This window comes from Rhodofomes roseus, assembly GCF_022264815.1.
Source record: "Rhodofomes roseus strain CIRM-BRFM 1785 chromosome Unknown C8Q71scaffold_3, whole genome shotgun sequence".
In the NCBI taxonomy this organism is placed as follows: domain Eukaryota; kingdom Fungi; phylum Basidiomycota; class Agaricomycetes; order Polyporales; family Fomitopsidaceae; genus Rhodofomes; species Rhodofomes roseus.
This window is the reverse complement of record NW_025952959.1, coordinates 576897-604582: the sequence shown is the minus strand read 5'-3', so window position 1 is coordinate 604582 and position 27686 is coordinate 576897. Positions and strand designations below refer to the sequence as shown.

General features: G+C 56.4%; 14 protein-coding genes across 14 annotated transcripts; 6 read left to right on the top strand and 8 right to left on the bottom strand.

The window, feature by feature from the left end:
• Nucleotides 1–799: 799 nt before the first annotated feature.
• Nucleotides 800–1428, top strand: C8Q71DRAFT_700755 (HSP20-like chaperone; the record flags this gene model as incomplete). Its single annotated transcript, XM_047920139.1, has 2 exons — nucleotides 800–1125; nucleotides 1185–1428. 2 exons carry the CDS (start codon nucleotides 800–802, stop codon nucleotides 1426–1428), a joined length of 570 nt encoding a protein of 189 aa, XP_047782835.1.
• Nucleotides 1429–1695: 267 nt separating this feature from the next.
• On the top strand, nucleotides 1696–3260 carry C8Q71DRAFT_334755 (uncharacterized protein). The gene is made up of 5 exons (XM_047917901.1): nucleotides 1696–2134; nucleotides 2204–2256; nucleotides 2310–2394; nucleotides 2447–2488; nucleotides 2540–3260. The coding sequence occupies exons 1-5, from the start codon at nucleotides 1891–1893 to the stop codon at nucleotides 3214–3216; spliced, it is 1101 nt and encodes a 366-aa protein (XP_047782834.1). The 5' UTR covers nucleotides 1696–1890; the 3' UTR covers nucleotides 3217–3260.
• A 309-nt stretch (nucleotides 3261–3569) lies between these two features.
• Nucleotides 3570–5220, top strand: C8Q71DRAFT_700858 (uncharacterized protein; the record flags this gene model as incomplete). The annotated part of the gene is made up of 9 exons (XM_047920152.1): nucleotides 3570–3743; nucleotides 3794–3889; nucleotides 3943–4411; nucleotides 4463–4500; nucleotides 4554–4655; nucleotides 4711–4767; nucleotides 4828–4930; nucleotides 4984–5043; nucleotides 5096–5220. 9 exons carry the CDS (start codon nucleotides 3570–3572, stop codon nucleotides 5218–5220), a joined length of 1224 nt encoding a protein of 407 aa, XP_047782833.1.
• A 340-nt stretch (nucleotides 5221–5560) lies between these two features.
• C8Q71DRAFT_700658 (ribosomal protein L6, alpha-beta domain-containing protein) lies at nucleotides 5561–6275 on the top strand (the record flags this gene model as incomplete). The annotated part of the gene is made up of 2 exons (XM_047920133.1): nucleotides 5561–6160; nucleotides 6222–6275. 2 exons carry the CDS (start codon nucleotides 5561–5563, stop codon nucleotides 6273–6275), a joined length of 654 nt encoding a protein of 217 aa, XP_047782832.1.
• Nucleotides 6276–6736: 461 nt separating this feature from the next.
• On the bottom strand, nucleotides 6737–8894 carry C8Q71DRAFT_884621 (CRAL/TRIO domain-containing protein; the record flags this gene model as incomplete). Its single annotated transcript, XM_047928537.1, has 5 exons — nucleotides 8544–8894; nucleotides 8358–8487; nucleotides 7965–8299; nucleotides 7478–7910; nucleotides 6737–6898 (listed from the first exon to the last, which is right to left on the bottom strand). Coding segments are annotated over exons 1-5 (1173 nt in total), but the record flags the coding sequence as incomplete, so codon positions are not given.
• Nucleotides 8825–10372, bottom strand: C8Q71DRAFT_335379 (ATPase V0 complex subunit D). Its single transcript, XM_047917902.1, has 5 exons — nucleotides 10314–10372; nucleotides 10153–10252; nucleotides 9926–10097; nucleotides 9692–9870; nucleotides 8825–9643 (listed from the first exon to the last, which is right to left on the bottom strand). The coding sequence occupies exons 1-5, from the start codon at nucleotides 10332–10334 to the stop codon at nucleotides 8994–8996; spliced, it is 1122 nt and encodes a 373-aa protein (XP_047782830.1). The 5' UTR covers nucleotides 10335–10372; the 3' UTR covers nucleotides 8825–8993.
• C8Q71DRAFT_904298 (ectomycorrhiza-regulated esterase) lies at nucleotides 10369–12126 on the top strand. The gene is made up of 10 exons (XM_047928844.1): nucleotides 10369–10746; nucleotides 10796–10815; nucleotides 10864–10935; nucleotides 10990–11221; nucleotides 11273–11282; nucleotides 11338–11431; nucleotides 11483–11602; nucleotides 11668–11764; nucleotides 11826–11955; nucleotides 12011–12126. Coding segments are annotated over exons 1-10 (915 nt in total). The 5' UTR covers nucleotides 10369–10608; the 3' UTR covers nucleotides 12013–12126.
• Nucleotides 12127–12157: 31 nt separating this feature from the next.
• C8Q71DRAFT_700317 (uncharacterized protein) lies at nucleotides 12158–13452 on the bottom strand (the record flags this gene model as incomplete). The annotated part of the gene is made up of 3 exons (XM_047920116.1): nucleotides 12158–12339; nucleotides 12385–12895; nucleotides 12955–13452. The coding sequence occupies 3 exons, from the start codon at nucleotides 13450–13452 to the stop codon at nucleotides 12158–12160; spliced, it is 1191 nt and encodes a 396-aa protein (XP_047782828.1).
• Nucleotides 13453–13534: 82 nt separating this feature from the next.
• Nucleotides 13535–14283, top strand: C8Q71DRAFT_336094 (zinc knuckle-domain-containing protein). Its single transcript, XM_047917903.1, has 3 exons — nucleotides 13535–13787; nucleotides 13849–13993; nucleotides 14050–14283. The coding sequence occupies exons 1-3, from the start codon at nucleotides 13703–13705 to the stop codon at nucleotides 14138–14140; spliced, it is 321 nt and encodes a 106-aa protein (XP_047782827.1). The 5' UTR covers nucleotides 13535–13702; the 3' UTR covers nucleotides 14141–14283.
• Nucleotides 14178–15679, bottom strand: C8Q71DRAFT_334622 (uncharacterized protein). The gene is made up of 7 exons (XM_047917899.1): nucleotides 15300–15679; nucleotides 15218–15230; nucleotides 15082–15164; nucleotides 14954–15029; nucleotides 14789–14901; nucleotides 14652–14737; nucleotides 14178–14596 (listed from the first exon to the last, which is right to left on the bottom strand). Exons 1-7 carry the CDS (start codon nucleotides 15354–15356, stop codon nucleotides 14536–14538), a joined length of 489 nt encoding a protein of 162 aa, XP_047782826.1. The 5' UTR covers nucleotides 15357–15679; the 3' UTR covers nucleotides 14178–14535.
• Nucleotides 15544–17684, bottom strand: C8Q71DRAFT_334659 (uncharacterized protein). The gene is made up of 5 exons (XM_047917900.1): nucleotides 17474–17684; nucleotides 16482–17413; nucleotides 16318–16421; nucleotides 16227–16262; nucleotides 15544–16170 (listed from the first exon to the last, which is right to left on the bottom strand). The coding sequence occupies exons 1-5, from the start codon at nucleotides 17500–17502 to the stop codon at nucleotides 16003–16005; spliced, it is 1269 nt and encodes a 422-aa protein (XP_047782825.1). The 5' UTR covers nucleotides 17503–17684; the 3' UTR covers nucleotides 15544–16002.
• A 285-nt stretch (nucleotides 17685–17969) lies between these two features.
• C8Q71DRAFT_700846 (uncharacterized protein) lies at nucleotides 17970–20194 on the bottom strand (the record flags this gene model as incomplete). The annotated part of the gene is made up of 10 exons (XM_047920150.1): nucleotides 17970–18059; nucleotides 18119–18391; nucleotides 18445–18463; nucleotides 18532–18809; nucleotides 18868–18887; nucleotides 18949–19136; nucleotides 19188–19333; nucleotides 19383–19475; nucleotides 19513–19869; nucleotides 19937–20194. 10 exons carry the CDS (start codon nucleotides 20192–20194, stop codon nucleotides 17970–17972), a joined length of 1722 nt encoding a protein of 573 aa, XP_047782824.1.
• Nucleotides 20195–21106: 912 nt separating this feature from the next.
• Nucleotides 21107–22576, bottom strand: C8Q71DRAFT_720693 (uncharacterized protein; the record flags this gene model as incomplete). Its single annotated transcript, XM_047921380.1, has 7 exons — nucleotides 21107–21494; nucleotides 21552–21643; nucleotides 21699–21794; nucleotides 21853–21950; nucleotides 22002–22185; nucleotides 22239–22273; nucleotides 22327–22576. 7 exons carry the CDS (start codon nucleotides 22574–22576, stop codon nucleotides 21107–21109), a joined length of 1143 nt encoding a protein of 380 aa, XP_047782823.1.
• Nucleotides 22577–24027: 1451 nt separating this feature from the next.
• C8Q71DRAFT_737450 (uncharacterized protein) lies at nucleotides 24028–27682 on the bottom strand. The gene is made up of 13 exons (XM_047922595.1): nucleotides 27330–27682; nucleotides 26896–27276; nucleotides 26698–26838; nucleotides 26617–26640; nucleotides 26469–26564; nucleotides 26209–26413; nucleotides 25976–26160; nucleotides 25606–25920; nucleotides 25421–25546; nucleotides 25093–25373; nucleotides 25045–25049; nucleotides 24696–24976; nucleotides 24028–24641 (listed from the first exon to the last, which is right to left on the bottom strand). The coding sequence occupies exons 1-13, from the start codon at nucleotides 27402–27404 to the stop codon at nucleotides 24390–24392; spliced, it is 2367 nt and encodes a 788-aa protein (XP_047782822.1). The 5' UTR covers nucleotides 27405–27682; the 3' UTR covers nucleotides 24028–24389.
• Nucleotides 27683–27686: the final 4 nt, after the last annotated feature.

Here is a 27686-nt window from a genome sequence, read left to right as displayed (position 1 = left end):
TCAGCGAACGCGCATGAGCCAATATCAGGGAAGCAGGATGCCATTCACTGAGTGTAAGTCGCGGCAGGTTGGTATGTGCGATACTGCATGGCTCCGAGAAAACTATAACGGATTGCAATAGCTTGACAAGAATTCTTTATGTCAATCGTGAACGTCAAGAAATATACACAAGCAGTACGTACCATCTAAACACGTTACTTCAAACGGCGTAGCTGCGCGAGCATATGGTGTAGCGATGTTTGACCGTCATCGTCCATCAACAGTATGAGAATAAATGAAAGTACAGGTAAAGTCTTTCCTTCTACAGCACAGTGTGTTCTTCTGTCATGCGAAACCAGCCTGGCACGGGCAAGAAGAACAGTACCGGCAAATGCGAAGGTGACAACCGGGTTCACATTTGACGCTCGAAGACCGGACGCGTCTGTGGCGCATACGCGTGTCACGTGAGGCGTGGCTACGGAACCGGGAACGCGTCGAATGTGCTCCTGCCTTCGAGCGCTTTCCCGTACTTTCTCGTCGCTTCCCGCAACATCCTTTCGTAGTATCAGCGCGCATCACTGCCAGGGATAGCTGGCGGGCCCGATGTTGACAAAGAGCGGACATTGTTCCGTGCGGGCGGACCTTGCGGCTCAATGCTAGACTGTGTGAGTCGGTCCAGCATCTTCCAGACTTATCCGACCAGTCCTGGACATCCTCGGTCACATCAGTATATAAGGCGCTCAGCAGCAGCGGGGATGATCCAAAGAATAGTTTGACAAACCTACAACGTCGCCTACCTCATCTCATACTCTCGCTCGCCATGTCTCTCGCTCGCCAGTTCTTCCGCGAGATGCGTCCACTCTTCCGCATGCTGGAGGAGCCCTTCGGTCGCACACCATCCGCATTCGGCGCATACCCTCGGTCAATGCTTGACGACCCGTTCTTCCGTTCCCCAGCCTCGTTGCCACCTGCCGTCGATGTCTCGGAGGAAGGCAACAAGTACGTGATTGAGGCGGAACTCCCGGGCGTCAAGAAGGAGAATGTCAACGTCCGCATCGGGGACGGTGGCAGGAGCGTCACGATCGAGGGCAAGATCGTCAACCGACGGAGCGAACCCCAGCGTACGGAGGTGCCATCGGCGACCATGTCTACAGACAACGCTGCAGCGCAGTCTTCTGAAGGTACGTGACTTCGATTAGCCACAGGAAGGCGATACCGACTGACCTTACCTCAGGTGCGACCTCCTCCACTGCTGTAACACAAGTACCGGAGTCGACTCAGCTTGCGACGGAGCGTTCGTTCACCAGCAACTCGTCCTTCACTCGCACTGTCTATCTGCCACGCGCGGTGGACACGAGTAACGTATCCGCGAAGCTTGAGGACGGAGTGCTCACAGTTACTGTGGCAAAGGCGGAGGACCCTGCTTCCGTGCAGGTGAACGTCGAGTAAAACATCTCGATTGGGTTTGATGGTTACGAGAACTACACGGACTGCATGCACTTCACTGTAAATTAGCCACATCTATTCGGAATGTTATGTATTGGTCCTCGCATCAATGCGGCATCATAGTGCTCGCGACGTACCATGTTGTCCTCGTTCGTGCACACAGGGTTGTCGCATGAGGATGCCCCCGTAGACGTATGAGACGTCCAACCTAAGCCCCAGGTGTCGTCGACTGCAATCAAGTTTTCGCGAGAGACAGCCACTGTGGTAGAGCGCAGCTCGTTGAGTGTGGCCACCCCGCCACGCTGACGCCGGAGTACCGTGACCGGTTCGCAGCTGGTTCGCAGAAGGCAAGGGCAAGCAGAAGGCTTCTCTTTGTTCACTCCACCTGGCACCCACCGCAGTCCTCCCCTTGCGCTTCTCATCCTTTACGAACTAGGACGCCTTGGAAGTCTCAGACACACCACCATGGCATTGGGCTCGAACTCCGTCTCCATCTCTGCCCTTCGCCAATCGACTCACGATGAACTCTCCGTGGACGACGAAGAGATTGACCAGCTAGACTCTGGGTTGGACTCGGAAGAAGAGGTGGACGAACTAGAGGACACTGTCCCTGTAGTTAGCAAGGCACGTCCGAAGAAGACGGGGGAGCGTGTCCCGGGTCACACACTCATACCCCCCTCACGCGTAGAGAACATATTGCAAGGCAGCGGTACGTGCTCATCGAAATATGGAGGACTGCGTACTCACTGGCAGCTGTGAATCGGGCATATGTCTGTAGAAGCCGGAGCTCACTTGTCGAAGGAAGCTTTGTACATGCTGTCTGTCGCCACAGTACGTCCCAACTCAAGTCATTGGAGCGTGGCGTTCGAACTCATGTCCTGTAGGAAGAGTTCATCAAAAGGCTTGCGCACGCGGGACAGCGTATGGCTGGAAAAGAAGCACGGCAGCTCGTGTACTACCGCGATGTTGGTCGGTCTGGCAACCTCTACTACTGCTGTCTGTATTGACTCAAGCCCTTCAGCTGCTGCTGCACAGAGACACCATGAATTCAAGTTTGCTGATGGTACGAACATCCACTTGCCCCTATAGCTTTACAACTCATATGTCCTTGTAGACGTGATACCTCCTCCAATGTCGATCGCAGAAGCGCTCGACCTACGAGCAGCAAGAGAAAAGGAACTTGCCGATGCTGACCCAGCACTAGCCCCGTCAGTAGACCCCTGGGCCATCCCCCCATCATCCGATCCGTCGACACCGCAAGACCCCTCCGCCGCTATGAATGCGAGGACCAAAAGCAGGTCCAGGCAGTCGCATGCCAACGGCAACGAGGAGACCGATGGTTCTGTCTCTACAACTTATGTCAGCAGGCCACGTCAACGGGATCCGAGCGGCAGATATAGCGCCAGCGCCAATGGGAAACCGAGCGAGCGCAGGAGCGGAAGCGCGAGTGCGCGGTCGTCCGTGGGGACACGTCCGGGTAGTTCGCGCATCCGGGATCGGGCATCGCGAGCCTCGGATGGTGGGCAGTATGCCTCTATCGATAGTCCCTCTTCGGCAAATGGCACCCCATCTATATCCAGGGGAGGCATGGGCCCGCCTGCTCCGCCACGGCCGTCTTCTTCATTGAGCAACCGTATGCGAGCGGAGGACGGTCGTTCGAATCACTCAAAGCCTCCCAACGGATTCACGGACGACCACCGGCTGTTGAACGGGAGCAGCAGAGGGAGTGGCATCGCAGATGCACCAGGACGGACGATATATTCCGCGAGGGCAACTCAGTCCAACAGATAGTCTGTATACCCGTCACTGCATACTTATCCCATTACCCCCTCGCAGGTCGCAGCTCAACGCCACTCGTTTATGTATCAGGCACCATATCTACTGTATTCTGTGTGTAATGCCTATGCCGTCGTGTGCCCACCCCACAAGTGCTCGAGCATCGTGAGACAGTGTGCTAGCCGATTTTCGCGCTGGACGCGTCGGGGCGCCAGGCGCTTCGCGGACGCGTTCTGTCGACAGTCGCGCTTCATTCCCGCACGTGAGAGCGCCTGGCAAGCATGAGTCTTGCGACTCATATTCTGGCTGCAGTGCGGGGACTTCGCTGCTATATCCATCGGGATCCGCTTTCTTTCTTCCAAAGAACCATGGCATCCGCAACTGTTCTGTCCAAGCTCCCCGAGCCTGTGCGTGATCTCGTCGCGAACGCCGCTGTCGACGGTAGCAGTGACTTTGGCAAGTCCGAGAAGGACAAGGCGGAGGTAACGGAGTGGATCGAGAAGATCGCGCAGGGCGAGGTTGCGAAGCCGCAGAATCTGAAGGTGAGATTGTCAACTGTACGCGTACGATATAGGTCTGAGCATGTCTGCAGGATTTGGACGGCCAGCTGACGCCCCGGACGTACCTAGTCAGCAACTACTACACCGCCGCCGATGCTACACTGTATGGCGTTCTCCACCCTGTTTTCGTGAGTGATAGACGTATGATCTAGATACTTAGTACTGAACAAAGAGCACCTAGTCTCAGCTGCAAGCCCCGCAATACTACTCGTACCCAGCCCTCACACGCTACTTCGACCACATCCAAAACCGCCCGCAAGTGCGGAAAGCAGCATCATCGCTCGCGCCTGCATTCTCTCTCGTGTCCTTCGACCTCGAAAACGCGCCAAAACCGGAACGCAAGGCCGATCCACCGAAGCAGAAGAAGGAGAAGGTCGCCGCTCCCGCTGACGCCTCGTCTGCACCTGCGGCCAAGAGCAAAAAGGGCAAAGAGGTGGCGTCGGCGGATACAAAGCCTGCCGACGCTCCTGCCGGGGAGGCTAAGGCGCCGAAGAAAGAGAAGAAGGAGAAAGAGAAGAAGCCGGCTGAGGCTGCTGAAGGTGGCAAGAAGAAGGAGAAGGCCGCAGGCGGTGGCGGAAAGGCTGCTGCTGAAGAGGCAGGGGAACCAGTTCCGTCTATGATTGATCTTCGTGTCGGTCATATCGTCGACAGTGAGTTCTTCGACTTGTAGCTTGATTCCGGTCATAACTCTTATGTTACAGTCAAGAAGCACCCTGATGCAGATGGCCTCTATGTCGAGGTATGCAACGCGTGGTCTGAACCCGCGCCGCTCATCTGACCGTTCTCTACCAGCAAATCGACTTCGGCGAGCCTGATGGTCCCCGCACTGTGGTCTCGGGTCTTGTGCATTACATTCCTATCGAAGAGATGCGAGACAAGTACCTTGTTGGCGTGGTGAGCTAAGCGACAAACTTCCCGTAGCATCTCATACTCACCAGCTGTCTTCCAGTGCAATCTGAAGCCAGCGAACATGCGTGGCGTCAAGAGTTTTGCGATGGTGCTCTGTGTACGTCGCATCCAGTATATATGGGGTCCTTGGAATATTCATGCCTCATATCCCTGTCAGGCTACATCAAAAGACGGCAAGGAAGGCGGCATTGAACTCATTCAACCCCCACCTAATTCGAAGCCTGGTGATCGCGTCTACTTTGAGGGACCCGAGTTCGAGAGTACGTGAAGTCCGACGACTTCTTGGTGGACATCTCTTACCCAGTCTTCATAGATGCGACACCTCTACCGCAGCTGAACCCCAAGAAAAAGATCTTCGAGACCGTCCAACCTGGTATGCTGCAACGTTGCTCAGATTTAGATTATGTACTGACCTTGGCCTTCAGGCTTCACCACGCTTGAGTCGAAGGAGGCTTCTTGGGTGGACCCGGTTACGAAGAGCGTCCATCGTATCCGGACGAAGGATGGTATCTGTGTCGCACCTACGCTAGTTGGAGCATCCTTGTCATAGACAGAGATGTAGTGTGGTGGGCGATAGAGTAGGAATCTAAATCCATTGTACTGTAGACAAGGCCAAGCAACGTACTCCCACATCACCGAAGTGATGAGAAATGCTATCAGAGCATGGATCCCCTAGATATGTACCTATGTTAGTAGATGCTGCCAGTGTGGCAGTCTCAGGCTGAGTGAGTCTCAGTGACTGCGCGGAACTAGTCTCCGTTGCAGACAATAATAGCCGGCAAGCGTCGCGCGGAACCGCTGCATGTCATTGTCACGCAGACGCGCCTGTCACAGAGTGTGTCACCAAGATGGTGACGCTCGCAGCTCGCCAAATTCCTTCCGCCACGGCCATGGTCCTGCGGCAAGTTGTCCGACATGCCCTCCATGCAGGTCGCTCCTTCAGCACATCCGCCGCAAGGGGCGCCATGTATATCTCCAACGTAGGCAAGCAGCACATCCACTATCCCCCCACCATCTCCTTCGCGCAAACACCGACCGCCCTCTCCGTCACGGGCCCGCTCGGGACGACCAGCGTCCCTCTCGAGCCCTTCATGAACCTCGCGTTCGCAGACGAGAACAAGCTCGCCGTGTCCGTACAGGACGCCTCGCAGAAGAAGCAGCGCTCGATGTGGGGGCTCACGCGCACGCTCATCAACAACGCGATTACAGGCATGACCGAAGGCTTCGCGACACCCGTATACCTCGTCGGCGTCGGGTACCGTGCGGCGCTCGAGGCGGACCCGAGGGGCAAGACGGAGGGCATGTCTGGCGAGAGGCTGAACATGAAACTCGGCTTCTCGCACCCCGTGTTTGTGCCCATCCCGGAACACATCAAGGTGGAGGTGCCGGCAGCGACGAGGATCCTGCTGAGCTGTACAGACAAGCAGCTGTTGGGACTGTTCGCCGCAAAAATAAGGAAATGGAGGCCACCAGAGCCGTACAAGGGCAAGGTACGCTACTCGCACGAATACTGGTACGGGACTGTGCTGAACGTGCTCTCGACATTGCTAGGGAGTCTTCGTTGGGACCGAGCGTGTCCGCATAAAGGCAATTAAGAAGAAGTAGATTGTTGCATTACTTCCTTCTGGGCATCTGTCTGTTATATTATCCGCCTCGTCATCGGAGTTACACTCTGTCGGCAAGTAATGCAGATGCTCGTCGTCTGCTGGGTCGTTTGTTGGGCAGCAGTGTTGCCGCAATGAGCAGAGTGAGGCGATCCATCCAACGAAGGTATGCCTTTACGCATAAAAGCGCTTGTCGTTCTTTTATGGTCGGCAACGGAGACTAGTCTTTACGCTTGAAGGCACCGGTAGGTTCAACGTACAAGGTCGGGTTGCCAATCCATATCCGATTACAGTGAGGTATGCTACGACACGGTCTAACGCTACAAGCTTTAGTTCATGTATGTCTAGAGACTGCAGTGCGATAGCTAACTAGACAATGTCAAACACGACGAGACACAAATACAAGATTATGAACAAGACGTATCTCCTTGGGTAAACTTCCGCCTGCTAGGCCTGGACGAAATCGCCCATTTGCGGCTCCCTCGTCTCCGGATGGTGCTCATACACTTCCCGCACAGACTTTACGATCTTCTCCGGTAACGCCTGTGAGGGCGACTGCACAACCACCGATTCCGGCGAGCTCGTCTGCGTGTCCTCCGGGCTCACCAACGCACTCCCATTCACCTGGGGCGACGTGGGCGACCGCCCCGCGTCCAGCGACGACACACGACTCGCGCCTTCCTCCATGGGCACCGCACTCGGCTGCCGACTCCGCCTGAAGAATGACCGCGACCCGTCTGCGGACGTTCCGCGGCTCAGTGACGAGCCCGCCAGCTGCTCGCCGTTGGCACCTCCTGTCAGGCCGCCGAGTCCGAGCTTCTCGAGCTTCTGCAGGGGCTTCTTGAGCTTTTCCCGGATGCTCGAGTGCTTGGTTTTCCCGTGGCTGTCCCGGCTCACGCCCGTTTCTGTCGTCGATGTGCTCGTACCAGTTGCTGCACTCGTGCCCGTCTTGCTGCTGTGCCCGCCGGCGCTCTCGAGTGTGTCGGCGCTGCCGAAGGAGGAGCGTGCGGACTGGAAGGATGAGGACGATGCGGTTGACGACGAGGACGACGCAGACACCGAGGATGCGAGGGCCGACGGTGAGGCAGGCTTGAGTGCAGGGTCCTGCTCCACGACGCCTGGCTGTTGGGCTGGGACGGAAGGTTCTGGAGAGACGAAGCTCTGGAGGCGTTCCTCGGGGTTCTGCACGACTTCAGGCGGGACTTCTGCGGGCTGCTTCTCCGCAGCCTGCCCAATCGCAGCCACACCTTCCGCCTGCTTCTCCAGCTGGTTCGTGGCTGCCTTTGTCTGCTCGCCGCTCCCGATTCCCCTCACCCCATCGTCCTCATCCTCGCCCTCCAAGCCCAGCCCAATGCGCTTCCGCTCGCCGCGCAACCACTTGTCTCTCCGCTCCGCGCGATGTTGCATCCACGGGCCGGCGTTGCTCAGCTTACACCCGCCCGCCTCGGCGCACGTACATGTCCCACCGAGGCTCTCGGGCAGGTTCTCAGCGGGAATTTGCTCCAGGAGGACATCCTTGTAGTCGGAGCCAAGGATGTCAATCTTGGCAAGTGTCTCCTTCGCGAGCCAGGGCTTGATGAAGCCCCAGATGGTGGTGAAGGATGCGGGTGCGTTGATGATCGCTAGTTGAGCCATACTTGTGGACCATGAGCGATTCACTCAGAGATACAGCTCAAAGGAGCTAACGCACGTCTCGGGGAAGTAGTCCTGGGAGATTTGGAACGAGTCTCGGGCGAGGTTCTTCATCTGCCAGAACTGGCTCAGGCCGAAGCCCTTGAGGTCGACGATGACGAACGTCCCGTCGATCTGGCGGCCCGCCGCGCGCGCGGACGCGGGGAGGACCTCGCGCGTGAGCGACTCAGCGTTGACGACGATGGTCTGCCAGAACTTCTCGGGTGTGATGTGCTTGTATAGCTCGGGCATGTTGATGCCGCCGAAGTGGTGGATGTTGAGTGGCCGGCCCTTCTTGTCCGTCTTGTGGAACCAGAGTGGCCAACACTCGAAGACCGCGGCGCGTTCGGGGTACTGCGCGGGACGGCTCGTCAGGGAGGGCGTGTTTGCGCGTGGAGAAGGGGGTACGTACGTCGTATGGATCCAGTCGCCGGTACAGCTCGTCTATCCCGATGCCCTCCACCGTCTTTCGCCAGTTCTGGCAGTTCTCCCACATCGTGGTCGCTGCCTTCAAGTCGAACTGTCGTGCTCTCAGGAAACGGCTGGAGGAAGATCGCATGAGTGCGGGCTACCTCAACACACCAGATAAGGTACATACAGCAACGAAGCGTCGTCAGTGCCGATGTCGTCTTCAGGTAGTAGGTCCTGTTCGTCGAGCTGCTCACGGAACTGCTCGACGATCTCGGCCTGCTTGTCCTTGCTGGGGGCCATGGCTGGTCGTGCCTGCTGTGGACAGTGTTGGGGACGGAGAGGCAGAGAGGAGTGCGTGGATGACCATCTTCGTCGGCGCGCATGTCATATCCTGCACGTCAACCGTCCTCCTCCCCGGTCCTGACATCAGCAAACCCTAACCTTCTCCGCTGACGCAGGACGGCGGATACGCTCGGGGTTCGATTCCCGGTCCGGTGTATCGTCGAGACCGCGTTTCTCTTTCGTTGCTTTCGTCAGTACTTCGGTTGGCATACGCTCACTGCGCGAGCTGGGATGTCTCCAACAGTAGCCAAAAGCCAATGATAGTTCATCGGTCTACGACTGTGACAACCGGTCCCTAGAACGTAGGAATGTAGTCCTGTATCCTGTCCCTCGCATCCTGCGCGATGCACTCCGCAATCCACGTCAAACTCCGGATCTCCTGCTCCTTCAGCTTCAAGTACGCGTAGAACACACCGTACTGGAACTGCTGCAGGAACGCGAGCTTGTTCAGGTGCACCTCGTGCGCGAAGAAGCGGTCCTCCAGCTCCGCCGCGCCGCTCGAGTCGCCCAGCCCGTCCGCATTGTCGTCCAGGAGGTACGCCTGGCTGTCGTTCCCGTTCTGTGCGCGCCCCCTTGACCCGGGACCGCTCTCGAAGAACGCGCGGTACTCCGCGACGCCCTCACACGCTTGCCGGACCTGCTCGACGTCGTCTGCGCGCGCGAGTGCGTTGTTGCCCGCAGGGAAGAGGCGGCCGATGGACGGGAAGAGCTCGGCGCGACGCTCCTTCGAGAGCTCAGTGCCGAAGGAGTTGATGGCGATGTTTATGCTGCGGCGGTCCGCCTCGAAGGCGAGGATGCGTTGCATCACCTCTGCGGTTGGCCCGCCGAGGGTGCCGCAGAATTCATAGAAGTCCTCGAGATAGGCCTTGTAGAGCGTGTTGCGGATGATCTCGATGTTGAGATCATCGAGGTCTGAAGCGCTGAAGCACTCGCGGAAGTAGGGTGCTGCGGGCTGTCAGCAGTCGCTCAAGCCAGGCTTGGTAGGCGACGTACCGAGAGGCGTCTCGACGAGGGCGGTGCGGTAGAGTTCCTCCACGTTCGTGGCGACACAGAGCGCAGGTAGAGTCTCGAATACTCCCAATGGGTGACAACGCTCCAGCAGCTCTTGGGTATTGCGCTCATGCAGCGTGCCGGTGATGAGCAGGATGACGTTGTCAATCATGTACGCATACCTAGAGTAACCAGCCGTCAGCAACTGAGCGCATGGACCGACATATTGGCACCTACGTGATATAGTCGAAGAACTTGGAGAGTGGGGCGACAGCATTGCTACGGAGGAAGTTGAACTGATCGACGAGCACCTGTGTTGCCTTGTCGGCGATGGTCGACGTCGAGATGGGCAGCGACTCGTTCGCGAGGAAGTTGCCATAGTCCGTAGCAGAGAGTTGGGTCCTGAAGTCTGCGGGACAGTGATGTTAGCCCACAAGGCCGGACAAGCTTCGGTACGCGCGCACCCTCAATGGTCTCGCATTGCGTGAGGTTGCTGTACTGGTTCTGGGTAAGGAGACCGGCCTTATAGCCGCGGACAATCCCCTCGAGGAAGCCGTTGTCTACCTATGCACATAAGACTATGTGAGTTAAGCAGCAAGCAGAACATAGACGCAAGCAGACGCACATTGAAGAAGAGGGCCTCCATCTCACCGTACCTGGTGAATGCTGCTCTGGCGCAGGAGACGCCCAACGCGTCAAGTGACGGATCAGGGCAGGGTTCCCACGCTAGGATCGGCGCGGCGGCGCGGTCCCTTCCCCAGCCTCGGCAATACGCTCGGGCTGCATCCTCCCCGTCGGGGAACAATCATGAGCATGGGCCTCCGTGCCCGAACTAGCAGCATTTCGTGCTACTCCGCCTTTACTCTGCCCGTGTGCAACTCACCTTGACGGCGGGTGAGAAACGTGTGCCCAACGACACCATGGTCGAGCACCCGGTCACATCCCAGAAGACTACGAAGGTCTTCATACCGCATCCTCATGCTGAGAACTGTTCGATCGTGGGTGTACTTGAGCAGCTTGCCCCACACGAATCTACGCAGGGACGTCGGATTGCTCTGGTTAGTTTTTGTCTTCTTCACGAGGGTCATATGTATCTAACAACGCCAGATCCTCCATGGGTCGTTGGGGTAGATACCTCGCGCACAGACCTGACATAGACGTTGACTTACGCACAGACATAAAGACTATCTCTTCCAGAAGCGTCTTGCTCTCAGACTACCGCTGGACTCCTTCCGATTCGACTTCCGGTATGGCAATATCGTCATGCTCACGTCCACCGTGGTTGATTGAGTGTAACGCAGCGGCAACTTCGAGACGCCAGGCGCACTGCACCTCGCCGGATTCGAAGACGACATCCAGGACCTGGGCGTCGTCGTTCAGTATCTAACGCGCGAGTACGGTTATGTGATCGACCTCCTCGTCGGACACTCGCGCGGGAGTGTAGCAGGCCTTCACTGGCTCTCCCGGTATCCTAAGGAGGAGACGAGCAGCGTACGCGGGTACGTCAACGCGAGCGGTCGGTACAGGATGCATGTACGTACTTTGTCGCATGATCTGCAGTGCTGTCTTATACACAGCGTGTAGAAAATGTACGGTGAGTATGTCTTGGGCATTCCGATTCGTGCTGTTAACATACGGGGATGATGCAGACCAGATGAACAAGCCTGAGATCAAGGCCCAGCTGGAGAGGCAAGGATACTACGAAGTCAAGGCCGTTGTAGCACGCCAGCCAGTCAGCATGAGGTAAGGCTATACATTACAAGTCCGGCGCGTCCAGCATTGACGCGAATGTAGAGTCACTGCAGAAGACCACCACAAATTCGCTAGTGTAGACCCGTCCATCGTGTGGGACCGCTTCCCGGCTACGGTCGACGTATTGACGATCCACGGACTGAAAGACGCAGTTGTACCTCCGTGCGTCTCCTGGTCCGCTGTGCGCCAAGTTGATCATGATTCTCATGCCTCGAGCACCACTACAGATACGACGCCTTCATATACGGGCAGATCCTGGGTGCAAGGTCTCCCGGTACGCACAACCTGGCGATAGTGGAAGAGGCGGACCACAACTTCACCGGGGTACGATCCTAGCACTCTAGAACTGTCCAATGAGACCTGACGCTGCATTGCGTACCCTCAGCGCGCCGACGAAGTGGTGGCTACCGTCCTTGAATGGCTAGACATGCTAGAACGCAAGACGCTCAAGACAGGCCTGTGGCATACTGGGGTCAGAGAGGACATCGATCAGCCAAGTCCTAGGGCATCCTTGTGTGAGTTGTGCACCCGGCATTACAGATGCTACCTAGTTGCTGACGGACATGCCAGAGGGATATCAGATGGTGATACAACTGATATATTCTTTCAATGGGGATACAAGTGTATAAATGTGGCCTACTCCGTTACCTCAATCCAACCTTCATCGCACCAAGCGCAGCGATGCGACTCAATCTGCAGCATGCCCGGCAAGTAGCCTTACTGTTCTGTCTTGAGGTTCAATTTCTCTGCTTTCCTCGCATCCTCCCGTTGCCAGTTCAATTCGAAGGTCCCCGACTCCTCCATCTCGGTCTTGACGTCAACCACACACTTCTGCAGTTCCTCGGTGGACATCTCGAAGAGCGCCACCTCCCAAGGTGTGACAGAGAGCAATATAGCCTCTGCCTCATGCCCCGGCTGCCTATCCAGCGCAATGAGCTGGCCACCGCCCGGGTGCTCTCGCGCGTATCTCTCGTTCAGCCGCTCCCTCGCAGCGTCCATGACCCACTTGACCGGCAAGCCCCTCATCCCAATCCACTGCTCGATCACCCTGCCCGAGAACGCCTCCCTGGCGTTCTGCTTGATCCGAGACGCGCGAAGGAGGGCGGCGTGCTCCGCGTCTTTCCCAAAGAAGCGGAGCACATCGTCCTGCGTGATCGTCTCGTGCGGCGGCTCGTACGCCGGGTCGTCTGCGCGCTCCCGCGCGAACTCCACGAAGTTCTGGTACATCGTGCGTGGCCCGCGCCGTTTCTTGCCCCGCAGGTGGGACTGCTCGGAGGGCGCGACTTTGCGCGCGTTGAATAGACGGGAGGTGGCTGTCCACTCGAACACCTCACGTTGTGTAGTGAAGCCTGCATCCAGCCGATCCCTCGAGAGCCCGTAGAACTCGAGGATGCGCAGAAGAGATGAGGATAGATGCAGTGATATCGGGGGACTAGTAGGAAGCGCATTGGCAAGCTAGTTGGTGAAGTGCGACCTCAGGTTCACAGAAATCCTCAGATAAGGGCAAAACTTACCTTCAGACCGCCTATACCGAACGACAATCCCGCGCCTCTTCCAATGACACCCAGAATCATGCCCGTATCACCGTACGAGTGCAAGAAGACAGTGCGCTCCCAGTCTTCTCGGTCGGCGCAGACGTTCACATCCACCTGGAAATGCGTGTTCTGCAGTCCATTAGAGGACGTACCCTCCTGGCCTTCGCCCATGTCGAGATCGAAGGCATCGGCGGGTATCGCGTAGTTACTTGTGCCTCTACCTTCCTGTGGCAAACTGTAAACAGCCTTGAGCGCGTCCTTGACGCGATCCAGCGTCCCTTCCGTGCGCGGCTGCGTTACTACGAAGTCCAAGTCCCCGTGGTCGGTCTTCTCTGGGGCCTCGGGTGGTACGGCCACTTGTTCGTAGAGCTGTTCCATGCGGGGAAGGAGGATCGCCTTGAGAGACTTGTAGGTCGCTGGTGACATCCGTGGAAAGACGGCATCCGGGACGTGTTGGTTGAACGCATTGCCACCCATGTCTAAGCTCTGAGCATACAAGTGGGATGACCGTTCAAGACGATGATGATGGATGAGTGAGAGGGACCGACGGGACCAAATACAATCGCGGGCGCTCGCGCATCTCTTTAGCCTCCTTCCACCAACACCGTGACGTTCACCCACCTCTGCGCTTTGTACTCTACGGTCACATCTCGCTTTGCACCGGCGTGCCTTATAAACAGTGAACACCATCGTACACCTTGTACTACCAAGTGGTCTCTAGCTCAATATGTCCAAGTTCGCTCCGCACCGCCGCTTGGCTAACAGCCCTCGTCCGACCTCCTCAACTATCTGTCAAAGATGCCTCGGCACAGGTACGTGTCTCTGAAGGTCGCCGATGCCTCAACGCGTTGTTTATGCCGTCCATGTGATTAGGACACTTCACGTATGAATGCAAGGGCTCTCGTCCGTACATCTCCCGCCCGTCTCGTACGCAGCAGCTCGAGAACCCTCGCGTACTCGCGAAATTGAAGGCAGACGGACAGCCGTCGGTGGAGGTTCCTGAAGAGTTCAAGAACAAGTGCGTAAATGCTCTCGAGGGTTATTGTCGCGATAGGTGCTCATGCGATCCGGTAGGAGTGGCACCGCGAACCGCATCTTGGAGGCGAAAGAGAAGGAGAGGGCTAAGGGGACCGAGGGTGGTAGGAAGAAGAAGCGAAGTCGGTGAGTAGTGCTATCTCATTCTCCGCGACCACTGGCATGTCGTATTGACTGATCTCTTGAAGGTCCGCATCCAGCTCAGGGTCTGACGCGTCCGACAGCGACAGTGATTCAGACTCGGACACAAGCTCGAGCTCAGGTTCAGACTCAAGCTCAGACTCGGACTCCAGTTCCGGCTCTGACTTGTCATCTTCGCGCAGTCGCTCGAGGGGAAGGAAAGGCAGGAAGCCTCGAGCTAAAAGCGATAGCCGCAGCCCTAGCAGGGTCAGGAGGCGCTACGACTGAATGTCCTTCAAGCAACTGTTCGTATCCCTCGATTTGTATATTCACTCCTTACCAGACAAGGCTGGTTCATAGTTGAGTGTAGTGTATTCCGGATATCATGGCACAGCATCGAGATAGTTAGTATGTACACGATCCTGCCTCTGTCGCTGCCGAATTCATGATCAGAGCGACAATCAACCTGCGGTACTGAATAAGCACGAGACTTAGAAGAACGAACGAGTCCCAGTGCGTACCCATACAACCCCAACACCTCTCCGAAAATCAGGATGAGCACCATGGACACGAAGACCTTCGACTCGTACACGTACGCCCGCACGCACTGCGCGAAGGTGTCAGCAGCAAGGTTAATGCAATATATGGTGTTACGCACCGAGTCGCCAACATAGCCGATCGCATACCCAGCTGCAAGGCCCGTGAGACCGCATGAAAGCCCGGCACCTAGGTGGATGAAGCCAGCGTATAGGGAGTAGTCGGTCGGCGTCACTGTGCGCATGTGTTAGAGCGGCAAGGCTGTAGCACGGGCTTCAGTGCTTACACGCTCCTGCAATGAGCACGGACACTACGAGCCCATAGACGGCAATGATACCAGACATGACGACGGGGATTAGGGACTATGTCTGACTGTTAGAACATAGGCAGCCTGATATGAGCATTGCAACGTACCTTCATGATGAGCTCAGGCTTGAACGACCCCAATCCCGCGATACCGATGCCTGATTTTGAGGTGCCATACGCAGCTCCGACAGCTGAGCTCACGTCAACTACTCATGCCATATTCGTCCAGTCATCGAGCACTTACTGCTGAATATCATCTGTACGAATGACCGCGCGGGGGACGTCATTACAAGCCTTCATCGACGCAGACAGCTGTATACACTCACCGAAGATGCCACTCCGGCAAAGCCAAAGAACGGTGCGTATGGTGGACACACCGACATGATGGATGAGAATGGAGGACACCGAGGGAAGTGAGTGTAAATGAGCGAGCCTGCTTGACGGTACCGCCTGTCGCAGTGGCGGTTACAGAGGATATCCAGAAATGGAAAGTTGTGAAGCGTGTGTGCGCCGCTCACTGCAGGCCTTCAAGCTTCAAGCTTCAAGGGTCTTCTCGTTCCTCTTGTGCCTGCGCTATTGTGCTCTCGACAACTTACTACCCAGTACTCAGCCTTCGCCGATGCCAGTGGAATAGCCACCCATCTTTGCTTACAAACCTGTCAACGTTTGTAACAAAAGTCAACTCCTGGCAAGGACCGGACATCATGTATGTAATGGCTGAACACATGTAATGGTTGAGAATCCAACTCTAAACGAACTCCTTTATACGAAGGTACCGTACCATCATTTAAAAATGAGTCTGGGAGATTTAATAGTGGATGATGCATGTAAGTATGCTAGAAAGGCTACTAGATGATCAGGATGGGTTTCAATAGGCAGCCATCCTCGACTAAGAATGAATTATGTGAACAGTATTCCGAACGGCTGAAAGCGACGAAGTGGAAAGCAAGAAGGCTGAGTTAGACTTCCTTTCATCCGGTCAGGATCTGGAATCGACTCATGCTGCCCACTGCGGGATATAGGTGGTTTTCAGGATTCCGCCTGCCTGGCTGCAGCGTGGCGCGCCCGCTCCTCTTCGATGTTGTATATCGCCAACTCGGTTGTGCGTGACACTGATCCCACCTCCCCGGCAACGTATCGCGCGAAGGTATCCGGCTTGAACAGAAGAGGGGATACTTTCTTCTTGTGAGCGATGTCCTAGAGCACACAGTCAGTCACTGACACAAGGAGGAACAAGTTATGCCTACACGCACTCCAGGGACGTCATGTCTCGCATGCTCAATGGGGGGCTGTTCCACGCGAGGATCAATGACGGCGACTTCTTGTTTTGAACAGTTTACTTACGGCTCCTTTGGCGACCATGACCTCTGGGTAATCTCGCGGCTCACCTTGAAACCTGTAATGGCCGTCCTTGGTGCGATCAATCGAGATATGCACCTCCCATTCATCTGCATGCTCGTTAGCACATCACCGGCACTCTGCTTTGGCAACATGAGTATGTTCCTCACCTCCAAAGTCATAGACGAATTTAATAGCAATCTCATCGTTGCGACACTCGCCCTTGCTAGCGTTATCCCTCATCCTCTGGTTCCAGATGTCACCAATGCTGACGGCGTGGCTCTCCAGGACCTGCGTGAGCTCCTCTACGTCAAAGCCCCGAGCACGCTCTGTACGGGCCGACCACGGGATAATCCGCATGATAGGATCACTCTGCGCCCGGAGCGCAAGAGACCACTGCCAGAATGCTTCAGGGTCGTTGGCCTCCGGCCGTTCTGGGACCGGCCGTACAACCTTCTTGATCTCACCGGGGCGTGTCTTGTACATCTCGACGTGGCTGAAGACGTTGAATTCGTGCAGGTGCTCGCCGGACCATCCGAAGCTGTACATCAGGAACCTGTACAACGTCGCGAAGGTGTAGTTCAGCGGAAATCGGACGATGCGATAGACACCCTTAAAGCGAAAGAGCTGGAGGCGCAGCTGGATCCAGGTGTCGCAGGGAGGTGGAAGTGTCGCATCATAGGGGTCGGGGCGACCTGGTGAAGGCGAAGGCTGGCGGGTTCTTCGTCCACCTGTCTCCGAAGATGGACCGCTCTGCGCGCCGTTGTCACGTCGCTGATTTTCTACCATGGGCTGCAAGGCGCGTGCCCGTATCTCCTCCCCAGTCTTGGTGATCACACCGGGGACCAGTGCGTCGTCATCTACCCTCTGGCGTTTCGATGCTGGATGGTCCAACTCTTCTTCAACGTCGACGTCGCCACCATCGTCGTCCTCGTCATCGTCGTATGCGTCTTGATCAGCCTCCACATCGTCATGCGATCGTTTGCGAGCCGACGAGGTGGACGGCTCTTCTACCCAATCGTCTTCACTGAAGCGTTCTTCGTCAGAAGTATAGTCAAGCATATCGTCTTCCTCCATCGCTGTGTACATCAGCAAGAGAGTTCTGGTCACGATGTGAGCGAGATAGCTAGACTGGCAGGGATTGACAGAGGTGGAAACTTACGCTAGAAGAAACGTAGAGTCAGAAGACATGGAAGCATAGGTGAATGTCAGATGCGGGTGCGGGGGAAAGCATTTCAGGCCTCCGATGTGGTCGTCGTTCGGTCGTCGTAATGCTCTCTAACCTAACCATAAGCGAGAGGATGAGATCATACGGCATCAATTCGGCAAGATGTTTCAGGCGTGTCGCGGTCGTCGCGAAGGTCGCGGCGCGCGTCAGTCAGGTGACCGTATACATACTCTCCCGAGGTTCGACCACCACCAAGGACACGACGATGTGTGAAGCTTGCGAACGATCCCAAGTTGAGTAAGTTGATCACGACCAGATCCCGAACAGCAAGTAAGTTATCGATCGTCGTGGCATTTCGTAGTATACAAGAGAGTCCGCGTACAGTTCCATGGTACGTAGTTCTTACAGCGATTCGTCCACGGTCCGTGCAATATGGTGTCAAGTGAGTATCCAAACAACGGCGGCGTGTGCTAGATGATAGATAGCGTGGTCACAACCTTGCACGAGGGTTGCGCAGCTCGTTCTCGTGGCGGTCCTGCAGCGCACGTCGGAGTACCTTCCCTGTGGGTGACTTTGGTATCTGGCATCCACCATATCGTCAGGTTTACTCCCCACACTCCAGCTGACGAAACGTCTCACCTCATCGACAGTATCGATCCCTCCTCTCAGCCACTTGTACTTGCTCAAGTTCTTCTTCGTCCACTCTTCCAGCCTCTGGATGACCTCACGGCTTCCGATCCTACGACCATTATCGCTGAGGACTACCCATGCGCGCGGGATCTTCTCGTCTGATGTCCGCCCACCAGACACACCGGCGACACATGCGTCTACGAGGAGGCTCTCTGGGTGAGCCATGAGGAGTGCCTCGATCTCTGTGGGTGCGACCTGTGAACCTGAGACTTTCATGGTATCCTGCGAAGACTAGCTGAGACGCTGAGCATATATAAACGGAGAGTAGGACGTACCTTCGCTCGTTCAAGGAAGCTATACAGAGTGTTAAAGAGTGACACTATCAGCTCTTCTGCGAAGCCGACCGGCGCAAGAACACGTACTATAACCTGCCAAGCTCATCCACCCTGAACTGGTCACCCGTCTTGAGCCAGCCGTCCGAGAACGTCTTCCTCGTCGCTTCCTCATTCTGCCAATAACCAGGCACGACATTCCCTCCTCTCAGCCAGAGCTCGCCGGGCTTGTTCACACCTGCCTCGCTCCCATCTTCATTCACGATCTTACCCTCCATACCAGGCTGCAGGACGCCTGCTGAGCCGAGCACGGCAGGTATTCGACCGCCGAACATATTGGGTCCTGGTTGGCGCGTTGCGCTGATCGTCTATGATACTTGATGTTGAGCACCCAATGTTCGAAGGCTATCGGAATGCTTGGCTCACCACTTCAGACATGCCGAAACCTGTCCGTGCCGGGGATTAGCTAGGCCTTGGCATAAGCCGAGTGAAGCAACGAATATTCACCTTCGGCAAAAGCAAACTCGGGGCCTGCCCTGATCGCCTTCTTGAAGAACTCCGCGAGCATAGGAGGCAGGTGTGCGGCGCCGGAGATTATGGACATGACGGTGGCGAAGTCCTCCGCCCGCAGCTTCTTATGGTATGCGAGCTGGTGCAGCGCTGAGGGGATCATGTAGAGGATGTTCACGCGGTATCTGAGGCGCTGGTCAGGAAGCGGAGAGAAGCACCCGACACTCGACACGCACTTCGGTATGAGTCTCAGAACGAAATCGGCGTCCCATTTCGGGATCACGACGTATGTCACGGGCCACCAGAGCCCGCGCAGGCAGATCATGTGGAGGCCATATGTATGGTAGAAGGGCAGGAACGCCAACCCGACAGGAGGAGATGGCTAGGGTGATTGAGACTTCCGCAGGCATAAGACTCCCTGATGTACTCACTGACGTAGGTAAAGCAGCAGCCTTGAGACATATGTCGTTCTGCAGATATGTAAAGGCGATGTTCCCGTGTGTGACCATCACAGCTGTGAGGTTCTACAGTTGTGAGCCTCGAAGAGGTGGGCAGGGGAACAGACATGCCTTTGGGTAACCCCGTTGTGCCGCTGGAAAATATGAGGTACGCGAGTGTGTCCTTCGTTGCTGGCTTCACGGGAACCATAGGTATCCGCCGTTCCCGAGTTTCATGAATGAAGTCCGCTAAGCTCTTCTTCCCCTTGACATGCCCGCTCAGCACGTATATTCGGTCTTCCGGCAGGCCGACCTCCCGGGCTGCTTGCAGCGCGACAGGCAATAGGTCAGGTCCAACGAAAAGGCATGTCGCCTTGGAGGTGCGTATAGCGTAGGCCAGTTCATAGGCGGTGGCATAGGCAGACAACAGTGCAATCGGAGCTGCGAGCACCAACAGCGAGTGGACGAGGGTTATGTAGTCCTGCGGTTCGCAATCAATACCCCGTCTCGATATTCACTCGCGAGGACGCTGTGACAGGCAGGCTCACCAGGGAATTATGGCTCAAGATCCCTACGATCTCTCGCTCTCCATCGACCCCGGGACCCTCGGGGCGGGGCTGGGATAGCGCTGTCGCAGCGGTCCGCACTCTCTCGACGAACTCGGAGAACGTCCTCTTCTCCCCCGTCAGGCCGTCGATGTGGAGGACATAATCCGTCTCCGGCGTGCGCCCCGAGTTGAATATGAAGTCGTGCACGTTCTGGTCAGGCAGGGGCGGCACCTCGGGGAACGGCGACTTGAAGACCATCCTGGCTCGGAGTGATCACTGAGGGCGGGTTCAAACCGGTACTGGGTATGTGCACAGTCCGAGGCGGAGGTGCAACGAACTATCCCCAATGGTCACGGTCGTCGCGGGTGATATATGGGTCGACTTGGCCATGGGGACATGCTAGTGATTATGCTTTTAGGCGACGTTGGACCGGGCAAGGTTGCCGGTGCAGCGTGGGCATGCCGGGCTAAGGCATGAAATTTGAAACCCCATGGGGACGTACAGTAGCCTACAGTAGCGCAGAATTCCATATGCATGCAGCTTTGGGAGGCATGCAGACAGAACGAATTGGCCTTGTGACTCAAACATCGCCTTGACAGTCGCCGGCAGAGGTTCAATATAAGCGACAGGTCGAGGCGTCCAGTAACACGCGGCTTAGCCTTGGTCTGCATTTGATTCTGCACGGCTGCCTGATATTGCTGCCAGTTGTTGCCCTACACTCACGGGGCCCTGAAGAGTCAAAATCTGCTGTCTCCTCCATGTAGATCGGCGACCAAGCCGAAATCTCAAAACGTCTGAGTGCCTGAGCAACTCAGGGCCGATGTGACAGAATGCACCGAGGTACAGTAAGTTACATACAGCGGGAACGACTGTAACCCTTAGGACCGCGGAGGATCGCCAATTTGCACGGGAGCGCACATCTTGGGGGAAATAACAGTTCTATATAGCCACGCTAGCTATGCAGGGGGTGCGTTATAGAGAGCGACAAGTAGTAACGCACGGCAAATCAAGCACTAGATAAATACAACCTAAATCGTACACATATGCACATGGACGACGATGAAGCAGGATAGATGAAGAAGCCACCGTCCACGGACCTCCATCCTAACAAAACACACAACAACAGCCCAAGAATCGAATTCGCCGTCGCCTTTTCGCAATACACAGCACCTACTTCTCCCGCGGATATTGTTCGTGGATTTCGGTGCTGATGGCGATCCGGACCGCGTCGTCCTTGCGCACGTCCTCGACGACGGCGGGCTCGATGGCGTAGATGCCGCCCTTCTCGCGCTCGTTCATGCTGCTCTTGCCGTCCTCGCCCGTCCAGTCGGGGTCCTTGGCCTCCGTACCGAGCGGGACGGTGTACGTCGCGGGCTGCACCTGCTGGACGGACAGCACGGGGTTCGTGCCCTGGCCGGTGGGCCCGCGCGAGCGCACGGTGCCATTTGAGCGCGCAGCAGACTGCTTCGAACCCGCGTAACGGCCACCGTTCGTGAGAGGTCCGCGAACAGCGAGGACGATGCGCATGGTCATGGATGCCGTGAGGACGGCAGCCATGCTAAAATAGAAAGTGATCAATGAAAAAGTTGTGAAATAGTTGCGCATGATAATCTACCTGGTGACAATGGTGCGGATGGGATCTTCGGGGCCCGTAGGCTTGACGATGAACCAGAACAGCATGTTGATCACGTTAACGAGCCAGACAGCCTGCGGTACGCCGCACTGGTCAGCACCCATCTCTGAGGATATCCGTGCTACTCACCAAGTAGAGGTTCAGGCCATCACGGAGCATGAGCTTCCAGAGGTTGTTGGGCTTCGCTTTGTATGACCTGTGTGAACGTCTGACCGCCAAAACCAGCTGACCGGCGTATTATTATGAGCGACACACCCCCTGATGACATGATCACCGAGCTTACCGAGGCGGTGTAGAGGAGCGTCGTAGACAGCCAGTAGATGCCAACCCAGCTGTGCTTTGGCTCTGCAATACAGCCTTGGCCCTCCCTGAGCGGTGTCACTGCAAATGTTTGTTAGCGATGGCGAAAAAGCGAAAATCAATGTAGCGTACCTCGGTAGAAGCCGCAGCAAATGGCCGTGACGACGATCTGGATGGCGTAGAGACTACCCATCCCATAGAGGATGGATCTATCTTTGTCGTAGATAGCGTGGACACGGTAGACATGGACAAATGAGGTCACCGCAAGGAGAATGGCGGTACAGATCGGTTCGAAAAGGAAGAAGTGGGAACAACGCTACAGCAGTGTCAGATAGAGTCCCCGGATGCAACCTCACACTGTCTGCTCACCTCCAGCGACCAGTTGGTATCGAAGAAAGCAACACCTGGAGACTCATGATAAGCGGAGTCATTGCGACCGACGGGCCGGGGGACGCACCGACGATAGTGAACTCAATCGGAGTGTAAAGCCGTAGGAAGTAGTAGATGAGCTTGAGGAGCGGCCAGCCGCGGCTCTTCATGAGCCGCCATGTCCGGGGGGTAAGGACAAGGACATCCCAGGCCGCGACTGTAAGGGTGCAGACGAAGAAGTACTTCTGGGCGCTGAGGTGGGGCGGGAGGTCGAGCGACGCCGGGAGGGAGACGGTGTCGTTGCCACTGCTGGACGAGTTGGTGTCGTTGCCAGACATGGTGGTGGCCGGGGACGGAGGTGGTCGTCAAGAGGGAAAGGAGGGAAACCCGGGAGGAAGAGGGGCATGCGATGGCAGGTATATACAAGGCTAAGCCAGGATCTCGGCGGCTAGCGCTGGGCGGTGCTACAGCCGCCGGCCACAGATCATCAGCCAGCCTGATCTTTGCCACCCAGTTGCCACCGTCTCGTCTCGTCCAGCGCACGTCCCCGCCGCATCTCCTGGCCGAGCACACCGCCGTGTCGCTGTTCGAGCGCCGCACGCAGCGACGAGATGATGTGCAGGCCGACCATGGGCAGCGGCCAGTTACCCTGCACCGCAGAGCGCGGGCGCCCATATCAATTGGGAATGTCCGTATCGCGCACCGCGCGGACAAAGTTCTTAGTCTCACCCAAGTCTCACCAAACCTTGTGCGATCTATCTGTCAGTGGTCTGATCCACACCGCTCCGCCTCACCCAACGAGCAGGCCACATTCTCAGCGCGACCACTTCTTTGCTCGATACAGAGCCTGCGGCGGTGCCTGGGGCGCCGACGACCAACTTGAACGGAGTCGACGGGGATCGGCGGCGAATGGTATTCCCGCTGCTGGACCTCAACTAGCCTCCAGCTAGCCTCAACTCCACTCAGACAGGACTCAGGAGTCCCAGGAACGCAACGCAATAATTCAGGTCTGTCCGCACGTCGCTGCTCTCCTCGTCTTCCGAACCCACCATGGGCACGCTGGGAGCTTGTGACGCAGCTGAAACGTTTTCGTCGTGGACAATTCGGAGGTAGGTGGCTGTACCTGTACGTCTACAAACGCTTTACGCATACCTGACCCATTCGGGTAGTCCATCTCCGAAGGCATCCAGAAGACACCCAGACCGCAGCTCGCGATTCGATCGTGAGCACACGTCGTTGAGCCGCGAGATGATCGAATTTGATGGCTGCTCTAGCCTGCTTGAAAGGTCCTCCCGCCTCTGTTGCGGGGAGCTCTCCTGGCCGCCCCTGGCTCAGGCTGGCTGACCGAGGAAATCGGAGCCCCTATGTGTGGATATGTACCTGGTTATACCGGCAACCACAACCCGCAGCTCTGGGCAAGCTGTGACTACCTACTCGGCCAGGACATTGTTAACTTAGGCAGCAAGGACCGCTGCGGAGTCGACCACTTCGAGTCCTCCGCTATCGTCCATTCTCCGGACATATAATATAATATCATGTAGCCATGTGGTATGGTCTCCGACCGTCGTGCAGGAGAACGTCGGATAAGATGGATGAACCCAAGATGAACCTGGAGGCCAGCTTTGCGCGCTAATCATGAAGCCGAAATGTGACCCGATCACCGGCTCCTCAGACTCTAAGCTTCAATCTGAAGCTGAAGGGCTATAAGGGCTTTCTAGACGACAGCAAGCTTGCGGTGGAGTGGAGGAGGAGGGGAGGAGGAGGAGGACCGGGGGTCTATTTAGCCGCCAGTTCACATTCAAGGAGCAAGGTCAGTTACTAGTTCTGTACACCATCCATGCATTCGATCAAATACTAGTACTGGCCGTGTACCAGGTTACAACATCATCTCGTGCAATTGTGTCCGGTATCAAGTATCCGTATCACCACATGTACGACGGAGGAAGTAGGATGTGCATGCGGTTATTATGATTATTTTCCTATCCTGTATATAAAGAATGGACGGTCAGTAAAACAAAAGATGGAGGTAAGTGTCGTGCAACGAAAGATGATATATATGTAGCGCGTGGTATACGGTAGTGGTCCATGTACTCATTGTTCAATCCGGGAAAGGCGTACGATCGGGAGTACAGGTCGGGAAGTGCGCTCGTCCTATGACGTCGGCTCCGGCGTCGGAGCAGTGTCCGGGAGCGCGCTACTAGTCCAGGGCCACTCGACGTCCTGGCGCCGCGCGGACTCTGCCAACAGCGCGCGGACGTCCGCGATGTGTGCGGGGTTGCCGCGCCACACCCCGTTCGAGTCGCGGTCGCCCCAGTGGAACGTATGGAATGTGTCCACCTCGTACCCCTGCGCCCACTTTTGTCGCACGTACGTCGCGTTGAAGGGAGGCTGCCAGATCCACCACTGTAGGAGAGGGATGCGTGAGCGACAGTCAGAGTCGGTGAAAGGAAAACTCACATGGTCTACGAAGAGGATCGGCTCCTCGAGGGCTGCGGAGAGATGGACGACTGTGGGCGTCGCAATCTCGAGGAAGCAGTCCGTTTCGAGAAACAGCGCGAGCGTATCCATGAATACTTGCCGATGTCTGCCGGGGATGTATAGCGTGTCGGCCGAGCCGCCTATGAGGCGTGTCGTGCCGTTCGTGTATGGTGCCATCCGCTCTCTGAACTGCTCTCGCAGTGGCGGCGGGACGCGGTGGAAGGCCGGCATACACACGCTCAGGCCAACATGGGGATCACTATATCACAAACAAACAAGTGAGGTTGGTTCTCTCAATCAACACTGCCTACTCACCCCCACCTAACGGCCCACAGTATAATCAGCGAATGTCAGAACCTGATAAATTATGCCTTACCACCAATCCTGTCCCCAGCCCTTCCATGTTGACGTGAGATCGAGGTACGGGTCAGGCGAGATATTCGCGGGAGGTGCATGCCGACTCGCGTTGTTATTCGCTGCTGCATCGCCCAGGGCCGGGTTAGGCACGTACGTCGCGGCGGGGGAGTGGTACCAAAAGTATCGCTGGTCGAACAGCTGCAGGCGTGGGACGTTGAGAAGCGTGTCGAATGGTGCCCAGAGGTACCCGTCGTAACAATCGTATTCCTTCATCGCCGTAAAGAGCATGTGATGCGCCATCTATGACAAAGTGAGAACATGTCGGTGCGCACGCGCGTGGGACGCACCCTGCCCGCCATTTTGAAGAACGCCGGGTCAGAGAGATCTTCGTCCGACTGGTACGAGTCCACGAGTACGTCATACGAGTGCTGGAAGCCCTTGTCTTCGCGCGTCCCAGGCCCGACGAAGACGATCTGTGATGCGGATTTGGGGCGCTGAGCGCGCGAGGGATTTACACTCAGGAAACACCCACGTTGGGAAAGAACTGCGAGTACACCTCCCGATAAAAGTCCAGGTTGGCGTCGTATCGCGCATGGCTGAAGAAGACAATCAGCAGTACGTTGTCAAAGGCATGGTACGTGCGTTCGCCGGGCCAGTAACCCCATGACGCAAGGGGCTTCCGCATGCATCTTGATGGAGAGCTGACGGCGAGGTCGCCCACAGAGAGCGGCCTGCCTGGGTGGTGGAGCGCGCTCCCCCACTCGTGAGACGCGGTGAAGGCGAGATAGCAGGCGGCGGACAGAAGGACTGCCCCGCTCGCTGTCCTGCGGAAGGGGAACCAAGGCTTCTGGTACCGATCTCCATTAGGATTTGCCAGAGGAAAGCGATGACAGCGTGCGCACCTTCCCATGTCGTTGTTCCTCGTCTGTATCCGATTGATGAAAGACATATATGGCGCAGGCTGAGATGACGAGGAAACAACCGAGGATGACTCCCAGCCAAGCGTTCCCAGACCAGGAGCTGACAATGAGCACGTATACCGCGATGCTTGTTGACGATAGGACAGCCTGGGCGGCAGGATCCCAGTCTACGCTCGTCAGCCTTCCAATGTACCCCGAACAAGAATATCACGTACAATATATCACTGCGAGCCAGGATACCTCTGCTATGGCACGCACCCCAGATGAGAAGAGCGTCCGCAGCGGGATAGGACCCAATGCGTCCCGGAATGACTCGTCTTCGGCTGACACCGAGTATATCACCAGGCGAATAAGGATGCCAAATGCAAAGAGGGCATTATTTAGAGAAGGCCAAGGTACGTTTCCATACACGGTATAAAGCTACAGCGCGTGAGCGATTCGTTCCAAATATTCCACATCGGAAGTGTCCACACACATGTTTGCATAGCACAGATGATATTGACTGAGAGAACGCTGCACTGATGAGAATCGGATAGGATATGTGCGGAGAGACGTGCAAAGCGAGCCACATCTGTAGCAGGTTATATTGCCGGCGGCGACAGAGCTTGTGCTGTGAGACTTACCTGGACGACCAGAAATCCACAGGACTGCGCAATAGCTTGAGTTCCACAAAGCACCGAAGCATACACTGTCTTCCGACGTACCTGAAGGATCGCGGCATGCCATTGGATGGCAGAAAACAAATGAAGAAGCACGAGAGACGATAAAAACAACGTGCATAGCGTTCCGACAGACAGAGCCAAGTACAATGTGAGGGGGTCAGTGAGATCCCGGGCGAGCGCGACCTGCAATCAGTGTGTGAACATCCAGAACGCCTTCTCCAAGCGCTTCGAGCATCCTACATTGTACTGGTAGAACGCAAACACGGTGGCGACGACGAAGACGTGCGCGAGCGCGAATGGCCTAATCGGCGGACATATAGCAACCATGCCTTCCACAGATCCCCGCGGACTCTCATGGCCATGAGAATAGAGCCTCAGAGAGTCTGTGAGATCTGAGGCTTCGAGCTCCTCCTCGTCTGGGTAGTGCGGACCGGTGGAGGCGTACCGCGAAGTCCATCTCGAGTTCCACAGGGAGTGCACCAGGCTCAGACACAGCTTGATTACCTCCACAAGCAAGAGACGTGCCGCAGCCTCTGACGGCAAGGAACGGACGTCATGGAGGCTGGTGTCATTTGGACCGTGTAGCCACTCATTCCACGTGTTGAGAACCACGTAGAAGGCCTAGCAACAAATCAGCTAGATTTCAGTTGACAGAGAATTGTGATATTTCTCACCACTGCTTTCCACGTCGACCTCGCGGATCCATCGAATGAAATGAAAGTATGGCCAACTGAGGAAGCGCGAGACATCGGGGCACCAGAAGAACGAGGGGTCAGCTTTTCGAAGCAGTCGGCAACTCGCGCCAATAGAGAGCTTCTAAACTCTGAGAAATCGAGCCAACGAGAAACGACAGGAGAGGTGCAGCGAGCGGAATCTAGTCGGACATTGCGGTACCGGTGCGTAGCAGAGGAGGGACGTACATACCGCCAGCATACCGCACCCAAACCGCGCCTCGGGCTGAGTTAGCCGAGGCGTTGTGGCGTCGAGCACGTGGTCGCAAGGTTGCGAATTTGACTGAATCCGCGTTGGCG